The following is a 17969-nucleotide window of genomic DNA, read 5'->3' on the forward strand; positions in this document are numbered from 1 at the left end:
TAAGAAAGAACCTTTTTGATAAGCTAGTGCCTAATGCAAATTAAATCATGATCCAATAAAAGAGATCGCATTCCCTCCCGTCTTCCTATATCCACTATACACCCTTCTCTTCAACAGAGGAAGTACCCACCTGGCGTTTGCTCTGGTGTTCCACCAAGTGCAGGAGCAGACTGCTCATGCCTGGTCAACCTCACAGCTAAAAACCAAGAATAACTCTGTTTAAATAAGCAATAGAGACAACTTAAACTTCAACATATGCTCAGCATTAAGCTGAGTTTGATCCAAGAGAATTCTCAATTGCATGTATTAATTGTTATCATGCAGTGAATGTAAAATTTTAGAAGATTTATTTTTGTGGAGTTGTGATTTTATACTCTGTATCCCTTAACTCTAGTTTCCTTTATTACTCAGTTTTTCTGGTCCAAGAGTCATTAAACAAGGACTTGTGCAGGATCCAGAATTAATCAATAAAAGTTACATAAGATTCACAGAAAACTATAAGCAAAATAATTTTCGTTTTAATTTTGTTCTCTACTAATTTTAGAGGAAAAAATTCTAATTAATCTTAGCAGTTCATTAGCACCGATGACTCAGGCTAATTTTAACAAGTATTATATGATACGGGTTGGGGGTATTAAGTGTTGCTGAAGTATCTTTTAAGTACAGGACTAATTAATATTTGTAAAGTCCCCTAAAAATGAAAAATAGTAGATTTAATTATCGTTTTTCCTATAGAATATTAACAATATTCTAGCCATTGATATTTTTGCAGCACATGCAGCCCAAAGGATTTTGAGAATCAATTTCCTCGTATGTAAGATGGTTATAAAAATGTTTTGTATGCACATTATTATACTGCTATAGGAAATCTGAAAATGTAGAATGGCTGCAGCAAAGAATTTCTTGTTGTTTGAAAAGTGCCAAGCACATGTATAGTGCTGTATAAATTGACAAAAACATATTAATTAATAATAATCAGAAATAACTGAATCGCTTTCCAAAAGCTCCTCTAGTTCTTGTCCAAGTAGCCAATACATTAGCCACCTTACGCAGGTTAAAAACTATCTACAAATTTGTTTCAGGGCATTTCATTCTATCAATAAAACAAGTATAGCACAAAACTGGAATGTGGTCCTTGTTATTTGCAAAATTCCCTGACTTCTAACTACCAGAATAATGTTTGAGACAGTCTGTTACCCAGATATGCTAAACTGTCCCCACTGGATGAATACTGAAAGTTCCATTATGTACTCAGCAACAGGATGCAATCTTAAGGAAGAAGATGCAGGCTTATCACAAAAATATAAATGGATACTCAACGGATTTTGGTGGTGAAGGTTTCTGGAAGGGAGAGTGCTCTCTTTGATTCCCCAGGTCCCTTCACGCTGTCCCTCAGTGAACGCACGCTCTTCTGACGATTACGTGCAAAACGAGCCCTCTTGATCTTCCACATTGCTGTATCACTGAGGTTGGCGACATTTGTCCGGACAGCAGTGATAGCTTTACAAATGCAATCGACCATGTTATGATTCATTCCACTGCATATTTACTGCAATCCTGAAAAGTCTCTCATGCAGGCAGATCCCGAGCCCCACTGAAGTCAACAAGTCTTTATACGGGTGCCAGCAGGGCCGGCTTTACGCCAATTCCCCCGATTCCCCGGAATCGAGTCCCGCGCTGAAGAGGGCCCCGTGCCTAAGGGGACCCCACTCCAGGGGTCTTTGGCACCATTTTGGCGGTGGAGGGTCCACTCCAACAGTCTTCGGCGGCATTTCAGCGGTGAGGGGTCCGCTCCGACAGTCTTCGGAGGCATTTCAGCGGTGAGGGGTCCGCTCCGACAGTCTTCGGCGGCATTTCAGCGGCAGGGTGTCCTTCGGTACCGCAGAAGACCCGGAGCGGAACCCTCGCTGCCGAAATGCCACCGAGGCCCCCGGACCGCCGCCGAGCATTCCAATTGGGCCCCGCAGATCATAAAGACAGCCCTGGGTGCCAGGGCCGCCGCCGCCGCTACAGCTACCATGGGGCTCTGGCGGTGATTTAAAGGGCCCGGGGTTCCCAGCTGCCACTACTTTCCCACTACTGCCACCACTGCCTTTAAATCGCCACCAGAGCCCCAGAGTAGCGGCAGCAATTTAAAGGGCCCAAGGATTTAAAGGCCCAACCCCTTCCCCCCAGCCCTGCATACTGATAAGTCCCTTAAGTTACTTTCAGCCCTCCCAGTACACTTGAATTAGCTTTAATGGAGTCATTGATGATCTGGGCACATGAGACATTGAAGCCCTTTGATTTTTACAGTAATTAGAGATCCAAAAGCAGATAATCAAATCCCCTAAACACCTTATGGTTATATTTGGAAATCCAAGAAGCAAAGGGGCAAAAGGTGGACATCTGCAGCATAGTTACATATTAAATGCTCCCAAATATTTTTCACTTTAAGTTACTGATTGATTTGTAATTTTTACAATAAACCATGTAATAATCATCCTACAAAGACAAGTGCAATTATTATTTTGTCTTAGCCCACTGGAGGATGGAAAAAGACAGGATCTCCATGGGTATCTTAACAGGAAGCCAGGTATGTGCAGTACCTCGGTTAACAAATGTCCGTTACAGATACTGTGGGAATTATTAACTGTTATTAACTGTTGTATGAGCTCCAAAACCTGTCATGTAATATCACCGTTCCCATTCATCCATTTGTATCTGTTGGAGTGTATGGCTGCTGGGCCAGGGATTGTCTCTTTACCTATCTTTATACAGCACCCAGCAGAATGAGGCCTAAGCATGACTGGGGTCTTTGGGAATAATAATAAATAAAATAAATAATAATAATAAATTAATTTATTAATTATTATTAAGAGGGCAAACTATAAATCCGTCTGCACTGGGGTCAAGAACAATGTTTGGGGGAACCGGTTCTAAAGAACATTCAGGCTAACTCAGTTTGACCTTGACTATTCACAGAACCAAATCATGTTTCAACAAAGTCTGAGACCCATGTTTTGATTAAAGCAGAACATAGTGTTCAAAAACATTTAAACATAGTGTATCCTAATCTGGTCTAGACATGTTTACACTGGGTTATCCACTTCTAGTTTAAAATGACTGCATCAGTTCAGCAAACCTGGTTAAAGCCCCACTGCAGATGGGGCCTTCACTTCTCTCCTTCCCTAATTCAGGGAGCTGAATTCCAGCAGTGGTGAAAGGTAATGTGTTTCTGAGTCTGCTTACTTGTTGGAAAAGGGAATTCTTTGTTGCAGTCCAGATGAAGCTGTGCTTCCAGAGAGAGTGTCTCAAAGCGATTCACAAAGAACTCCCAGCTCAAAGCCGGAATGTCCTGCTTTAGAAAATGAAGGAGCAAAAGCTTGCTGAGAATTGTGGGTCTGTCTTTGACAACTGTATCAAACTGGAAATCAAGGCAGAGGCACAGACCCTGTGGAGGAAAAAAAGAACAGAACTCAGATGGAAAGAGTATAAGTGTTCTTTAAAATAGAGAGGCAAACCTCTCAACTTCTCTAATCAGCTGGTAGAAAAGAAGGGCCCCTCTCACACATGTCAGTTGGGAATAACTCTACTAAAACTGATGGAAAACCAAGTAAGTGAGGGCAGAATTAGGCCCTCATCATTTTGAATGGGGGATTTTTCATTTTAATTTTTAAAAATATGTAAGTATAGGGCAAAATTTTACCCTATTACATGCAACACAAAATTCTCCCTGATCATACCCTGATGCTCTATTGGTTTCAGTGAAGTTATACCAGTATACCAAGTCATTTTAAAGAGGAGGAAGCAACCCAGAGTTCTGACAAGCAAAGAATATAGGAACCAATGCAGTGCATCTAGAAACAGTTTCAAACGCAAACCCCGCTGTTGCTATGACATACCTATCACGCAGAAGGACACTGCGGGTATTAGCAATGCAGATGTGCATACCATGCAAAACCCTTTGCCTCAGAATTCTTGGGCCAAATTCTGCCTTCATTTTCGTTCATGCAAACTCATTGCTTTCAAGGAGTCTTCAAAACCAAGGGGGGTTCAGGGAATTTGGCCATCTATTTCCAGCAGAGCCATTAAAGTAGCATTGGGGCTAGAGCACTTAAGTAGAAAGCATGTACCATACTCTGATAAAATAAAATGAATGGAAGCTAATGGAAAGGACTTTGCTTGCTAACAGGAATCCAAGGAGTTCAATACAGTTCATGGAGAGTGGAGACTGTTGTTGCATGTACCACTAGAAACGTATGAAACACGATGGGAATTTTGCAGCAATTCCATTGGTTCAACTGTTTTAAGTAATCAAAAATGTTGTTATTTTAAATGTTTTAATAACTACATAGATCAAAAGTATAGGTCTGATCCTGACCTTCTAGTGTACCCAAAATTCCCATTGATTTCAGCAGGCGTTTTAGATAGGCAGGCTCAGGCCCCAAATGAGAAAGATAAATTACATGGTTAAAAGTATCAAAGGCACACAAATGCTGCTGTGTTTTATTAGCACAAAAATTTTGAGCTTGGTGTCAACATTCATGTTTGAAAAAGACAACAGGAATTAAATATTTAACAAGTGCAGCATATGTGGGACAAGTCTGTCTTCCTCAACAAGAACCACCTTTGGCCAGACCACAAAGAAAAATCTGTCTTCGGCAGTTATTTGTAGCCTTTGGCATATGCAATTAATTTGTCAAAGCACTAGGGACACATTTGAAAAGATTTAGACAGGACTGGAGCTGTGCAACTCCCACTGTCTTCAGCAGAATCCACATTCCCTGAGCTGTACTTTGAAAATCTGCCCCATATATCGTATAAAATAGCAAACCTATTAACTGCATTTTATGGGCAACTGTACTGGAATTATTACTTAAATACCATTTTTGTTCTACCTACCAGAAATAATTTATACCAGATATTGCACTAAACTTTATAATGAGATTTTTTCATCTTGCATATAAATGTAGGTCCTAATCCTGCAAAGATTTATATATGTGCTTAATTTTAAGCAAATGAGTAGTCCAATCAGGGGTCTTCTCACATGCTTAAAGGTAAACATGTGTATAAATCTTTCAAAGATCAAGGCAATAGGTAGCTTTGTTTTCATAAATTTTCTGCTATCTGTTTACCTGTGAGTATGGCCCTTCATATACAGGGGTTTTTTTGTTTAAAAATTCCTAGGAATTTATCAGTGTTTACTACAAAGATAAAAAATGGGTGAAAATCAGTGCAAAAAATTAACTTCACCATTTTCTGGTAAATATTGGGGGACAGGAGGACAGAAAAAACAACATATAGAGAAAAGTAAAAATACTGAAAGTAAAAGGAGTTTAATGCTGTGGTTTATTTCATAAAATATACATTAACAGTTCGTACACATATGCACATGTGCATGTGTGTATCTTCCACTACTTTGCCTTACTTTAACAGACAACCTCACAATTACACTTAGACTAATTTATTATTAACATAAACACATTTACCTCATATAATATATTAGATTTTCTTAATATAAGCAGTATTTTCCTGTACATGATTGGTCCAAACTTAGGGTGAAAACCAATTAAAACTGAATAATAGCTTTTGTAAAACCTGGGAATTTTTCAGTAAAAAAATCAGTAAAAACTGAAAACGGAGGTTCTTACTTGTGAGTCAGTAGATTTTTGAACTATATTTTTTTCCAGCATTAAAAAGAAAATCACCCCAATTTGTTTTACTATTATAAAAATAATTATATTTTTTCAAGTAATAGCTCAGATGCTGTAGAACCCTATTGTAAGCTCTAGTGTTTTGGACCAGAAGACTAGCACCTCTAGAATCTGTCAAGGGCATTCTGCCACCGTGCAAGTAAGCTACTGAGAACCTTAAGATGCTGTGTTTTCTGAGGTTATAGTGATGGGCCAAAACTCCAAACTATGGATCTGAACACCTTTGAACTTTGGGGAAAAAATGGGTCAAGATCCTGTCTTTGTCACTTGCACTCATTTCTAGCTTTGATGCATTTTTTTGTTCCATATGGTGAACCTACCTGCAAAGCTGGCCTCTTTATGGTGTCAAGTAATAGCCCAGCTCTTGTTGCCACTGCTGGGTTGACATCCTCCACGGCAGTCAAAAAACAGCAGAATGCATGAGCCAAAGAATACTTCAGCAGGTGATTTTTTGTCACTGAGTGAATGTCCAGAAACCTGCACAAAACAGCCACTTTCTCTACTGCAGCAGACAAGCCCCCAAACAAAGAGAATATTCACATTAATTCAAGCAGTGACCTTTTCCCCTATGTTTTGAACAATATACACAGGCCTGTATCTCATAGAAAACAACAAAGAATAATCAAAACACCAACTTGTTTTCACTTTCAGCTTTGTGCGACAAGTGCACATTTTTCTCATTACCCCAATTACTTACAAGTTTCCCAGATTCTCCCCTACACTACAGGCACTTCATTTCATTCCCTTGGTGCAAAGTAGCTCCAATGCCAGCACAACCAGCCACAGGAGGATCATTCCAGTGCAGGAGGATCTTTTGGAGGCACAGAGCCAGCACAGCTGCTTCTGCACCACCCAACCTGCCTACAGCTAGCAGGGCTATAGGAAGGAGCTTCTAAATTCATAGATTCATAGATTTTAAGGCCACAAGGGACTATTACAATCATCTAACCTGACTTTCCATATAATACAGGCCAAAAAATTTCGCCCTGTTCTCTGCATCCTGGCAATTGCAGCTATAATGGCACTTTGGGGGCACTGGCAGACAGCAGAACTTAGAGCAGCTTTTAGATTGACTGTCCTGGTGCACCGCTGGCCAAAGACCTCTTTACACCCCACCCCTTTTCCCAAGCTGTACTGTGCACTCCTTGTCTGCAGCCAAGGATGTGGGCCAATAATTCCGAAACAAAATCCAGTGGGCTTGCGTCTCCTCTCCCTTACACCAGTGTAAATTAAAAGTAACTCCACTAACATCAATAGATTGACATCAGTGTAACACCAGGATAAGAAAGGAGAATAAGGCTCATTGATTGTAATAGCTGCTTCTTTCTTTTCATTCCCCTATTTCAAACATCAGGATCACTCTGATTTGAAGGAATTCCTCTTTTAAGGAGCAGATGGGAACAGCCACTGCTTCTTGGCATTAAACCTGAAGTAGCATCATGGGCCTTGATTGACCAGCACAGAGAAGATCAATCCAATGGGCAGTAATGTACATCTGTTTTTTCTGAAGGGTAAAACTATGCATGGAGATTACTAGAGAATTTTATCATGTTACAAACATGCACCAATACTGGAGAGCTAAGTTAAATAACCTTTAAAAGGCAATACAAGGGGGTACTCAGTGAGTAATGCTCCATTACTGGAGATATTTAAACTAGGCTAGCCAGAGTACAAGGAAATGGACTATAAGGAACAATCCTGCATTAGTGAGAGGTAGATGGACTACGTGTGGAGGACCTAATGGGTCTTTTCTATCAATGTGGTGTATGATTTTATTAAACCAACCACCAGAGCAGCCAATGAACACAATGAATTAAAAACAAAAAACAAAAAAAAACACTTATGGGTAGCAGATGGAAAGAAACTGTAGAAAAACAGCCTCTCTACCTTAAACAGCTATTGTCAACTACAATATCTACAAATGACAAAACCCCTTCCTCTCTGCCATAGCAACCTGCATGCAAATATCATACACTTTTCAGACCTACCTGCTTCAAACCTCATCTTCCAATCTTTGCTGTTAAAATTGCTGTTTATGATTGTCCAGAAAATATCAGCTCCATGAGGAAGCGACAGAGCATGTAGAAGGAGTGGAACAGCCAATGAAGAAAGCTGAGAGAAATCAGACTTCACTACTCTCCATAAACTAGAAGGACCAACAAAAGCAAATCTGATCACAGAATCTGTCTTTTACTCATAGAACATCGTTCATACTAAATGTCTACATTATGTTACTGGGGGAATTTGCTTCATAAGAAAAGGGGTACATTTGTGAGTTACACCCGGCACTCACAGCAACATTGAATTGTTAACATATGTGGAAGTCTCATATATGCCTGCATCTTCATTCATTTTAAATTAATTTTATTGGGGGAGGTTCTAGCAGTTTTTGGAAACTGTCTATCAGAGACATTCACTAGCATAACTGAGACAGAAATGTATTACTCCACATGAAAAACATACATCTGACTCATTGTAAACCAATTGGTGTGTGGAATGTAGCAACTGCTAGGCTTGATCAGATCAGAGAAGATCTCATCTGGTGTCCTCCCTCCAACAGTGATGCTTTGCACCTCCTTACAGCTGGTTACTCCCCTTTGGTTTTACACTCGCCAAACGACATATTTCTCAGCTAATATTAAGAGGTGGCAGGGAATTTTCCAACAATTTTTTTTTCTGATAGAAAATGTTGCTCCTGGAAAATGTAAGTTGTCCTTGGTAAAACTTTAATTTTACCAAAATGTTTTTGATTTCTTATTGGGAAAATCTAAATGAAATATTTCATTTCTGACTGGGTGTTCCTGAATCAAAACTTTTCGGTTTTTTAACTGAATTAAACATTTTGTTTCAGGTCAGTTCAACATTAATCTGCATCCACCTGGGCAGCTGCAGTGCCTCATGGAAGCTGTAGTTCAAGTGCTTCATGCCCCCTTTTTCCCCTATGGGCTTGGCTCCCCAGCCAGACTTTATCTCCCATGGTGCACCTCATTCTCCCTTCTAGATAGTCCCTTTATGGTGCATCACTGGAAATGGAGTCTGTGACGGGAACCCAGTCCATAGAAGAGAATGGGGAGGATGACGCACCCAAATTACAATCCCTTTGGGGCACTGCAGCAACCCAGGCAGACACAGTTCAATGTCGAACTGAACCTAAACATTTCAACATCTAATTCCATTGAAAAAATATTCAATATTTCAATTTTTCATCCAGATTTGGAACATAAGAACAGCCTTATTGGGTCAGACCAATGGTCCATCTAACCCGGTATCCTATCTGCAGACAGTGGCCAATGCCAGATGCTTCAGAGGGAATAAACAGAACAGGGCAATTAGCGAGTGATCCATCCCCTGTCATCTTGTCCCAGCTTCTGGCAGTCAGAGGTTTAGGGACACCCAGAGCATGGGGTTGCATCCCTGACCATCCTCGCTAACAGGTATTGATAGACCTAGCCTCCGTGAACGTATCTAATTCTTTTTTTAACCCAGTTATACTTTTAGCCTTCACAACATTCCCTGGCAACAAGTTCCACAGGGTGACTGTGCGTAGTGTAAAGAAGTACTTCCGTATCTCCGTTTTAAACCTGCTGCCTATTAATTTAATTCGGTGAGCTCTGGTTCCTGTGTTACGTGTGTTAGGGGTAAATAATACTTCCTTATTCACTTTCTCCATACCATTTATGATAGAGGTCTATAAAATCATATTTCCTCTTAGTCATCTATTTTTCTAAGCTGAACAGTCCCAGTCTTTTTAATCTCTAATATGGAATCCGTTCCATACCCTTAATCATTTTTGTTGCCCTTCTCTGTTCCTTTTCCATTTCTAATATATCTTTTTTGAAATGGGGTAACCAGAATTGCATGCAGTATTCAAGGAGTGGGCGTACCATGGATTTATAGAGTGAGATTATGTTATTTTCTGTCTTATTATCAATCCCTTTCCTAATGGTTCCTAACATTCTATTAGCTTTATTGACTGCAACTGCACACTCAGCAGATGTTTCCAGAGAACTATCCATGATGACTCCAAGATCTCTTTCTTGAGTGGTTACAGCTAAATTAGACTGCATCGCTTTGCATGCACAGATAAAAACCAAATGTTAAAATACCAGAATTTCCTGATTTTCGATCAGCTCTAGTTAAGGTTTAAATACAAACACTGCCATATGCACTTTTCAGAACAGAGATATTGTGTAACCCTTCTTACTATTATCATTATTTATACTGCACCACAAGTGCATGTGGTGCCTTACAGACAAATAAAAAATCCAGGAAAGCTCTGAAGATTTAACAGTCTAAGATGAATCCTGCAAGTCCTTACTCACACAGGTTGTCCCTCCAAAGCTGATTGAATTGCTTATGCTAATAAGGGGTACATGATTGGGCCCCAGAGCAATACGACTTGACATAAGGAGAGACAATAATGGACAAAAGGGAAGGGAGGAAAGAAAGGAATGAGATTTACACCATGTCCGTTTCTTAGTAAATGATATGACAAATCTGTTGCTCACATGGCCAAACTCCTTGCAAATAAACTACGGCAAGCAAAGCCCATAGCACTCAAAACAAAACTTAAGATTTAAAAATAAAATTCACATGCTATACATAGCTCTGATCTGCTTTTCCTTGAACTGTTTTTTTTTTTTTATACTGTCCACAAATCAGTTTCATGGACAATATATGAGCATTCCTGGAACCATTATTGCAAATTTGCACTGCAATCAGGGAGGCTAGTGGTCTAGCAAAGGGAGCATTGGACTGGGAGTTAGGATACATGGGTTCTGTTCTCAGCTCTGGGACTGACCTGCTGTGTGACCTTAGACAAGTTACTTCACTTTTTGGTGCCTCTGTTTCCCTTCCCATTCTTTGTCTATCTTGTCTATTTAAACTGTAAGATCTTTGAAGTAGCAACTGCTTCTCACTGTGTGTTTGTACAATGCCTAGCACAATGGACCTCTGATCCAGGTTGGAATTTAGAAGCACTAACTGTAATATAAATAAAAATGACAATTCCTGGGTTAAAAACATACCTTGCAATCAGCATCTGATCTTGAATGTAAGCCAAGAATTGTGGATGGTCCTTTCTTGCAATGTACAAACATTCCCCATGAAGAGAGAGAATCTTCAAACAGTTCAGCATGTTAAAAAGAATGTCTGGCTCTTCAAATCTAGCCATTTCCTGTGCAAGCAATTCATGTAATTAATGCTACTCTCAAAGCAGGGATGTCATTAAATCAAATATATAAATTTAAAAAGTAATCAGCTGTACCTGCAATATAGTGTATATGAGCTTCAAGGTAACTGGAAGTTGCTGGTAACAGAATTTTCTTTCGGTGTCATTTTTTATTGATGCTAAAATCAAGTTACATTAGAGTCATTAATATATCATCTCTTTTGCTGGTTGGGAATGAAACTAGAAAATAAACCAAGGGAAGGTGAGATTGCTGCAAAGGGCAAATGCATACCAGCTATATCTCTACTGCAGTCAGTAGAATTATATTAGGAATTTATTTGACTCATAACATTTTTCTGTGTGATCAAAGGAATGGGTTTTTTAATGATTTTTTTTCGTGGTCCAACAATTTTGCTATATAAAAGTGTATAAATGGAACGCAACTTTCCCATAGAATGAACACATTTTAAAAGTATTAAATGCTTGAAAAACTATCAATTCTGTGCTGTTGGACTTGCAAGACTACTTCAAATCTTTGTATTATTTTAAGGAATAAAGCCAAACCAATGCTTCATTTAACACCTAGTTCAAATGTCCCCCTAACTTACCAGCATTTTCTGTTGTCTCTCTATGATTTCCTGGGTTTTCTCCATGTTTTGTTGCAGATTTATTTTCCTCTTCCCCTTCAGTTCCTATAATAAACTCGGGTCTAGTATACAGAAGACTATCCTCAAGGTTGTCTGTGGGCTCCTATAAGAACACAACAATGATTATACCTAGCTCTTATTAAGCACTTCTCATCAGTAGACTTCAAAGCAGTTTACAAAGGAGGCTAGTATCATCATCCTCATTTTACAGATGGGGAAACTGAGGAATTCCATTCATTTCTTGATGTACAGCCTTCAATACACTAGGCCAAATACTAATCTTTAAATTAAATCCTGCATGCATAAATGGGGCCCAAACTGAGCATGAATGGACTGTACACATGTACATTTGGGTGTGATAACGGCAGCATTCTCAAACCTGGGCATTTAAGTGAGTCTCATAAAAAGTAACAAAGGATCTTTAATGATCACAAGTGGCCAGGAACTTTGGTTAAGAAATTAAAAAATGACTAGTGATGTGAGGTGCCCAACCTGAAACAGCTTCGAGGGACCTAACTGTCTAAAAATCAGGCCCCTTCAAGGGACCCCAACTCGGACACTGGAAAACTGAATTGCCCAAAATTACTAGTCACTTGAAAATCTTGGCCCTTGCTTTTAACTAGTTATATAAACAACTTTGAAGATGAAAAGCACTAAGCAGCATCTTTTTTAATCTGAAAGACATCACCTCCAACAGCAGAGCCCTGCCACCACTGGTTCAAAGCTGATATAGAAGGAAGAGTGCCACCTATTGTATCAATATCATTGCTAGCAAGTGTGCCTTGAAGGTTTCCCATCCAAGCTTATCAGATCTGACACATCAATGGGAATTTCGCTCTAGAATTCCTCTATGCACAAGATCAATGCAGTTCACTTCCTTATGTCAGGCTAATTAAAAACAGGAGTTTTGGGGAACTCTCATAATTTGTCATTTAATTACATAAGCTATTTGTTTCACTACTTACCACCAGCCTGATTTCTTCTTTTGGAGCTAGTCGCTCCAGCAGCTCACAAGCCAGCTGGTAACAGAGAATGCTAGACTGGCACAGGTTACATTCTACTACTTTTTCATCTTTCTGACAGGTGTGAGAGCCACCCCAAGGGGCCTGAAACACATTGTTTATGATGGAAATTATGTCCTTCGAGAGACTGTTCTCCAAACCCAAGGTGATGCCATCATCTTGGAGTTCCATCTGAAAGTCAGTGATAGAATGGTAAGGAATTAACTATTTAATGACCAGTGCTCTTCCTATTATGCTTGGTCTCACATTACTGCCAGTATTAAAATTAACTAGACAGAGAAGAGTATGACATGTAGTGTGGCTCACAGTTTCAAAAGTGGCCCCTGATTTTGGGTGCCTAACTTTAGACACCTAGGGTGGGATTTTCACAGCCACATAGGGGATTTGCATGTCCAATTTCCATTAACTTTAATAGGAGATGGGTATCTAAATCACTTAGACCACTTTGTAAATCTCAGCCCTAGCGCCATCATTGGGTCCAGCAGAGATGTGTTTGGTGCAGGACTTAAGGGGAGAGACAAAGATGGCTTTACACTAACTTTGTGCTTTCCCCTGATCCCTGAGTCTGCGAGGTCCAGTTTGGCTCTCAGCACAAGTTAGACCAACCATCTGAGCTCCTTTCATTTATCCCAATTGGTAACAGCCCCAAGGGGCCATTACTCCAACTGAGGATCATCAGAGCACAGCAGTGCTCTGGCCACATCCTCTTTCCTGCCTACACTCTTGCCATTCCACCTAAATCAGTGGCTGTGACAGCAGGTTGTGTAGAGCTACCTATGACAACTCTATGTGACCCTGAGACTCCTCCAACCAGGAGCATCCTAATCTGTCCACTCAAGGCAACTTTATGTCCTCTCTGAATCACTAGAGTAGTACAAAGGGACTTCAGCAGAGGCTGGGATCTGAAATCTGAGCCTGATTTTTAGAGCTGCTGATCACCTACAAATCAGCTGTTAATGGGGGGGCACGCAAAAACAGAGGCACTGCAAATCAAAGGCCATTTCTGGATATTTGGACCTATATCTAGAGAGCAATATACTGGGATAGGCCATTTTCAGCTAATCATCCTGAATAAGTAGCTGTTCTGAAACTGAAAGGCAGCCATTTAAAAAAAAAGTTGGAAAAGACTTAAATGAAATAAAACACAACATGGAATAAAAAAGACAAGAATGAGAAAGATCTTGACTGTACTTTGTCTTTATTGCTGCTCCTAATCTTCATTTGGTAAATTCTATATTAAAAGGTCAGAGCTCAGAATTTCACACCAATTTAACACTTGGTTAAGTACCAGTGAATCCCTTAACACTGGATGAAGGCATCCCCATTAAGGAGGTGCCTTCACTAGGAAAAGAGATGTATTCCTAACTAACATGAGGTAAAACCCTAGCTGAAAACAAGGCAGTTTGTAGTTTTCACATGAGTTAGCAGTGAGGCTCCCCTAGTCTTTAACTTGACTTGCTAACTCATGTGAAAACCACAAATTGCCATCACTAGGATTTTACCTCATGTTAGATAACCCAAATTAAACTCACACCTTTTTCCTAGGCTATGTCTACACTAGCACTTTTGTCAGTATAACATAGGCCTGGGCTACACTAGCGGGGGGGTTCAAACTAAGATACGTAACTTCAGCTACGCTATTCATGTAGCTGAAGTCGAAGTATCTTAGTTCGACTTACCTGGCTGTCCTCACGGCGGCGAGTCAACTGGTGCGGCTTCCCCATCGACGCCGCTTACTCCTCCTGACGAGGTGGAGTGCGGGCGTTGATTAGCGGATCTATTTATCGCGTCCAGACAAGATGCGATAAATCAATCCCCGATAAATCGAACACTACCCTCCGATCATTACATTGCTCAGGGGTATGAAAAAACATCCCAAGTTACACAGACAGAAGCACCGGTGTGGACAGTGCTATGTTGGCAGGAGACATTCTCCTGCTAACTTAGCCACCGCCACTCATTAGGGGTGGTTTAATTATGTCAACAAGAGAGATCTCTCCTGTTGGCATAGAGCAGCTACATGGGAAATCTTACAGCAGCACAGTTGCCTTGGTACAGTTGCGCTGCTGTAAGCTCTCTAGTGTAGACATGGCTCTAGTAAAGATACACCTTATGGGGTTTTTAACATATACGTTTGCAATTAGTGCAGCCGCTTAAATAAAAAATTCACTAAACTAGTGCAAATCTGTGTGTCCACACAGTTATTTTAATTGAAAAGTGGTTTATTTTGTTTTTGTTTATTTCTGTTCTTAAGGACTGGTCTACCTACAGAAGTGTCTACACTTAAAAGCACTGCAGATGCCCTGCTGTAGCACTTCAGTGTAGACACTCACTACAGCAATGGGATGGGTTCTCCTGTTGCTACAGTCAGTCCTCCTCCCCAAGAGGCAGAAGCTAGGTCAAAGTAAGATTTCTTCCATCAACCTAGCGTTGTCTACACTGGGGGTTAGGTCAACATAACTACGTCACTCAGGAATGTGGTTTTTTCACACCCCTGAGCAACTTAGCTGGGTCAACCTAACTTTTTAGTGTAGACCTGGCTTTAAATCAGTTTATAAAGTGACTTAATTAAATCAATACAAACCTCTACGTGAACATTTTTATTCTGGTTTAAGTGTGGCTTATTTTGATTCAGCCTAATCCATTCAACAACTTGTCCACAAGGAGTTTCCATCAGGCTAACTAAAGCAATTTAATATTATACCTTAAATTAAACCTGTGCAACTTTCTTGTACAGAAAAGTGCTGACATTGAAGCAAACTAAAATAAGTCTGGTTTAAACCTAAACAAGTGTCCACGGTGCCTATTGTACAAGTTTAACTAAATTAGTTTAAAATCACACTTTCAGTTAAATCGATGAAACTCTGCAGGTTGACAGCTGTAAATTGATTTCTACAAAGAAGTCCCAATAAAGTGACCAGCCTGATTACACTGTTTAGATCCACATATTTTTCATGTCTTTTGACTTTTGTGTTCATCTAAATATGGGAATAGTTAATTTCCTTTCAGGTCATTCAGAAAAAACATAGGTGAGTTTCATAGAATATCAGGGTTGGAAGGGACCTCAGGAGGTCATCTAGTCCAACCCTCTGCTCAAAGCAGGACCAATCCCCAGGCAGATTTTTGCCCCAGATCCCTAAGTGGCCCCCTTAAGGATTGAACTCACAACCTTGGTTTAGCAGGCCAATGTGCAAACCACTGAGCTATCCCTCCCCCTGAGTATTGTGTAGTATTGAGAACTATATTTCTGCATCAGTTTAACATAGACATTCTTTATCTGCTGTCACCTGCTTCAGGATGAGATCAAACATCAGTATGAAGCAATTCAGATTCATTTCATCTTCATCACAGTCAAAGTCTATAGTCCTCCCTCCAGGATGCCCAAAGTTCTTGAATGGGCTGCGGAAAGGACTGCGCATGGGGCTGCGAAATGGGCTCTGGAAAGGACTTGGGAAAGGACTCAGCATATTGTGCTGAACCCTGCGTCCAGGGTCAGAGGCAACACTCACCTGAAGAAACAAAAAATGGATGCACACAAGTCAACTTTAAACACTTTGGCATTGGCTAGTATGATACTAAAGGAAATGAGGGAAACTGCTTTACTGTTCCCTGTTAGTGCTGTTTCTTGTACATTTTCAACTGGTTCTTAATGTCACTAAACGTTAAAATATATTATAAATACAATGGGCCAAATTCTGCACTGATGTACATGTTGGTGTATGCAAGACAGTTGAGGTCAGATTAATGCTTGGTGTAACTCTACCAATTTCAGTAAAGTTACATCAAAGGGGAATTTGGCCTCCCAGTGTAAACTGGCCAGAAAATGAATATAGGTGATAAAGCAGCCAAGTTACACTGATCTCACATTCTATGATAGGCAAAAGGAATCAAACCCCAAAAATGCTTTGTAAGCAGGGTAGTGGCTGATGAAAAAAAGAGGGTTTATTAAGAAAATAGTGTCAACTAAGGCGATCCGCAGATGTGTCAGATAGCTGAAAAGCAACTAGCAAAAGAACATAAAATAAAGCAACACAGACACAGGAAACTCACACCCACACCATGATAGGCACCCCACATCACTCCCAGTAACACACACAAAATCCCATACTCGTGCAGAGAAGTCTGCGTCAAACCGCACATTTATCTACTTTGAGGCCAACTATTGTCTGAAATAGGCAGCTTTTAGCCCCTTTGTACCATAAGTGGAGCTGAGGATCTGACCTTCTGAGTTTAAGCTGCCTGACTGTCACATGAGCTGTGTGTGGTGTCATTTAGCAGTATTCCTGTTCGCCTCTATGAGTCAGGCTCCTAGCGTGATAATCACATTGTTCTCTCCTGAATATTCACTATGCCTCTGGGCGCCAACCTATCTTCTTTTGCTCCACAGAATCTAAATTTGGAATTTTAAAGCCTGAACACATTTTAACAAGTGGCTTTAGTTTACATCTATTTCTGCACCTCTACTGCAGAATTTGGCCCAATATAGGTGTGCTAAAACGTAAAAGAAACATTCCACACCTCACCTGCAGTACCAGCAAACAAACATTCACTGCTTTCATAAACATTGCATGCCCAGTAACTGCAGGATTTTCCATTGTTTTTCTGTAACTCAACTAAAAATAACTGAATAGCAGCAAAAAAAGTAAAGATAAGGAAGTGATGTTAAAAGATGAAACATCAGAGGATAAACTCTATAGTTTTGAGTCACAAGGGCAGAATTTATAAGGCTGATGAAAGCAAAAGGGCATGCTTCCACTGATCATTATTAATGACACATGCTTGTGTTTCTGTTACACAGGAAACAGTACAGTGTTTTAGAAATGAAGTACTAACAGATTTTCAGAATTTATGCACAGGTTCCAATAAATATGTTTGCTTCATTTTTCACATTTTCTCTTTTAAGACCAATGAATTCATTCTGGAAGCCAGAGCCAGATAGAGGAATCCATTTCAAATGGAGCAGCTGTTAGAGAAGCATTCCGTCAAATGTCTGATCTATTGCTGCTTGTCGCATGAGTTAAATATTGGCCAGTTTGGGTTTGTGCTGCTGCAAACTGGTTCATTTGATTTGTACAGCAGACAGCCTAGAGATTCAGAGTCTATGTTGTCTGCTGATATATTACCAGCAGATAACACTTTAAGGACTAGAGGAGAGAAATTGAGACAGGATTGGATTTAACTGCAATGACTGAATATGCATCTGCCACCAAAAAGGCCCCTTCAAAAAGTCTCTAAGCATGCTTGCCTATTGAACAAAGTGTTAGCTCTTAGCAATAGGTCAAGGAAGCTGCTTCCTTCTTCTTCCATCAGAGGTAAATATTGGAGAGTGTAGAGGCTGGTTAGGTAAAATACAAGGAAAAATGGAGGGACAAAGAAACTAATTCTGCTCAGTCATCACCACCAATAAGTGCCTAGGCCCTACCAAACATGTGCG

The 17969-nt window shown here is 40.1% G+C and overlaps 1 protein-coding gene across 8 annotated transcripts in view; it reads right to left on the reverse strand.

Moving 5' to 3' along the window:
• Positions 1–17969, reverse strand: part of UNC79 (unc-79 homolog, NALCN channel complex subunit) — a 147844-nt gene that overhangs the window by 83009 nt on the left and 46866 nt on the right. For 5 of the 8 annotated variants that reach the window (XM_039536994.1, XM_039537002.1, XM_039536997.1 and 2 more), the window contains 10 exons: positions 15823–16044; positions 12479–12706; positions 11475–11616; positions 10963–11045; positions 10724–10872; positions 7685–7842; positions 6017–6198; positions 3232–3433; positions 1321–1500; positions 131–196 (listed from right to left, as the gene is read on the reverse strand). In XM_039536994.1, the coding sequence (XP_039392928.1) occupies positions 131–196; positions 1321–1500; positions 3232–3433; positions 6017–6198; positions 7685–7842; positions 10724–10872; positions 10963–11045; positions 11475–11616; positions 12479–12706; positions 15823–16044 (1612 nt within the window). The remainder of the gene's footprint in view (positions 1–130; positions 197–1320; positions 1501–3231; positions 3434–6016; positions 6199–7684; positions 7843–10723; positions 10873–10962; positions 11046–11474; positions 11617–12478; positions 12707–15822; positions 16045–17969) is intronic. The other 3 variants (XM_039536999.1, XM_039536998.1, XM_039537000.1) reach the window with 1 other exon arrangement.

The sequence above is a fragment of the Mauremys reevesii genome, linkage group 4 (assembly GCF_016161935.1).
Source record: "Mauremys reevesii isolate NIE-2019 linkage group 4, ASM1616193v1, whole genome shotgun sequence".
NCBI classification, from domain to species: domain Eukaryota; kingdom Metazoa; phylum Chordata; order Testudines; family Geoemydidae; genus Mauremys; species Mauremys reevesii.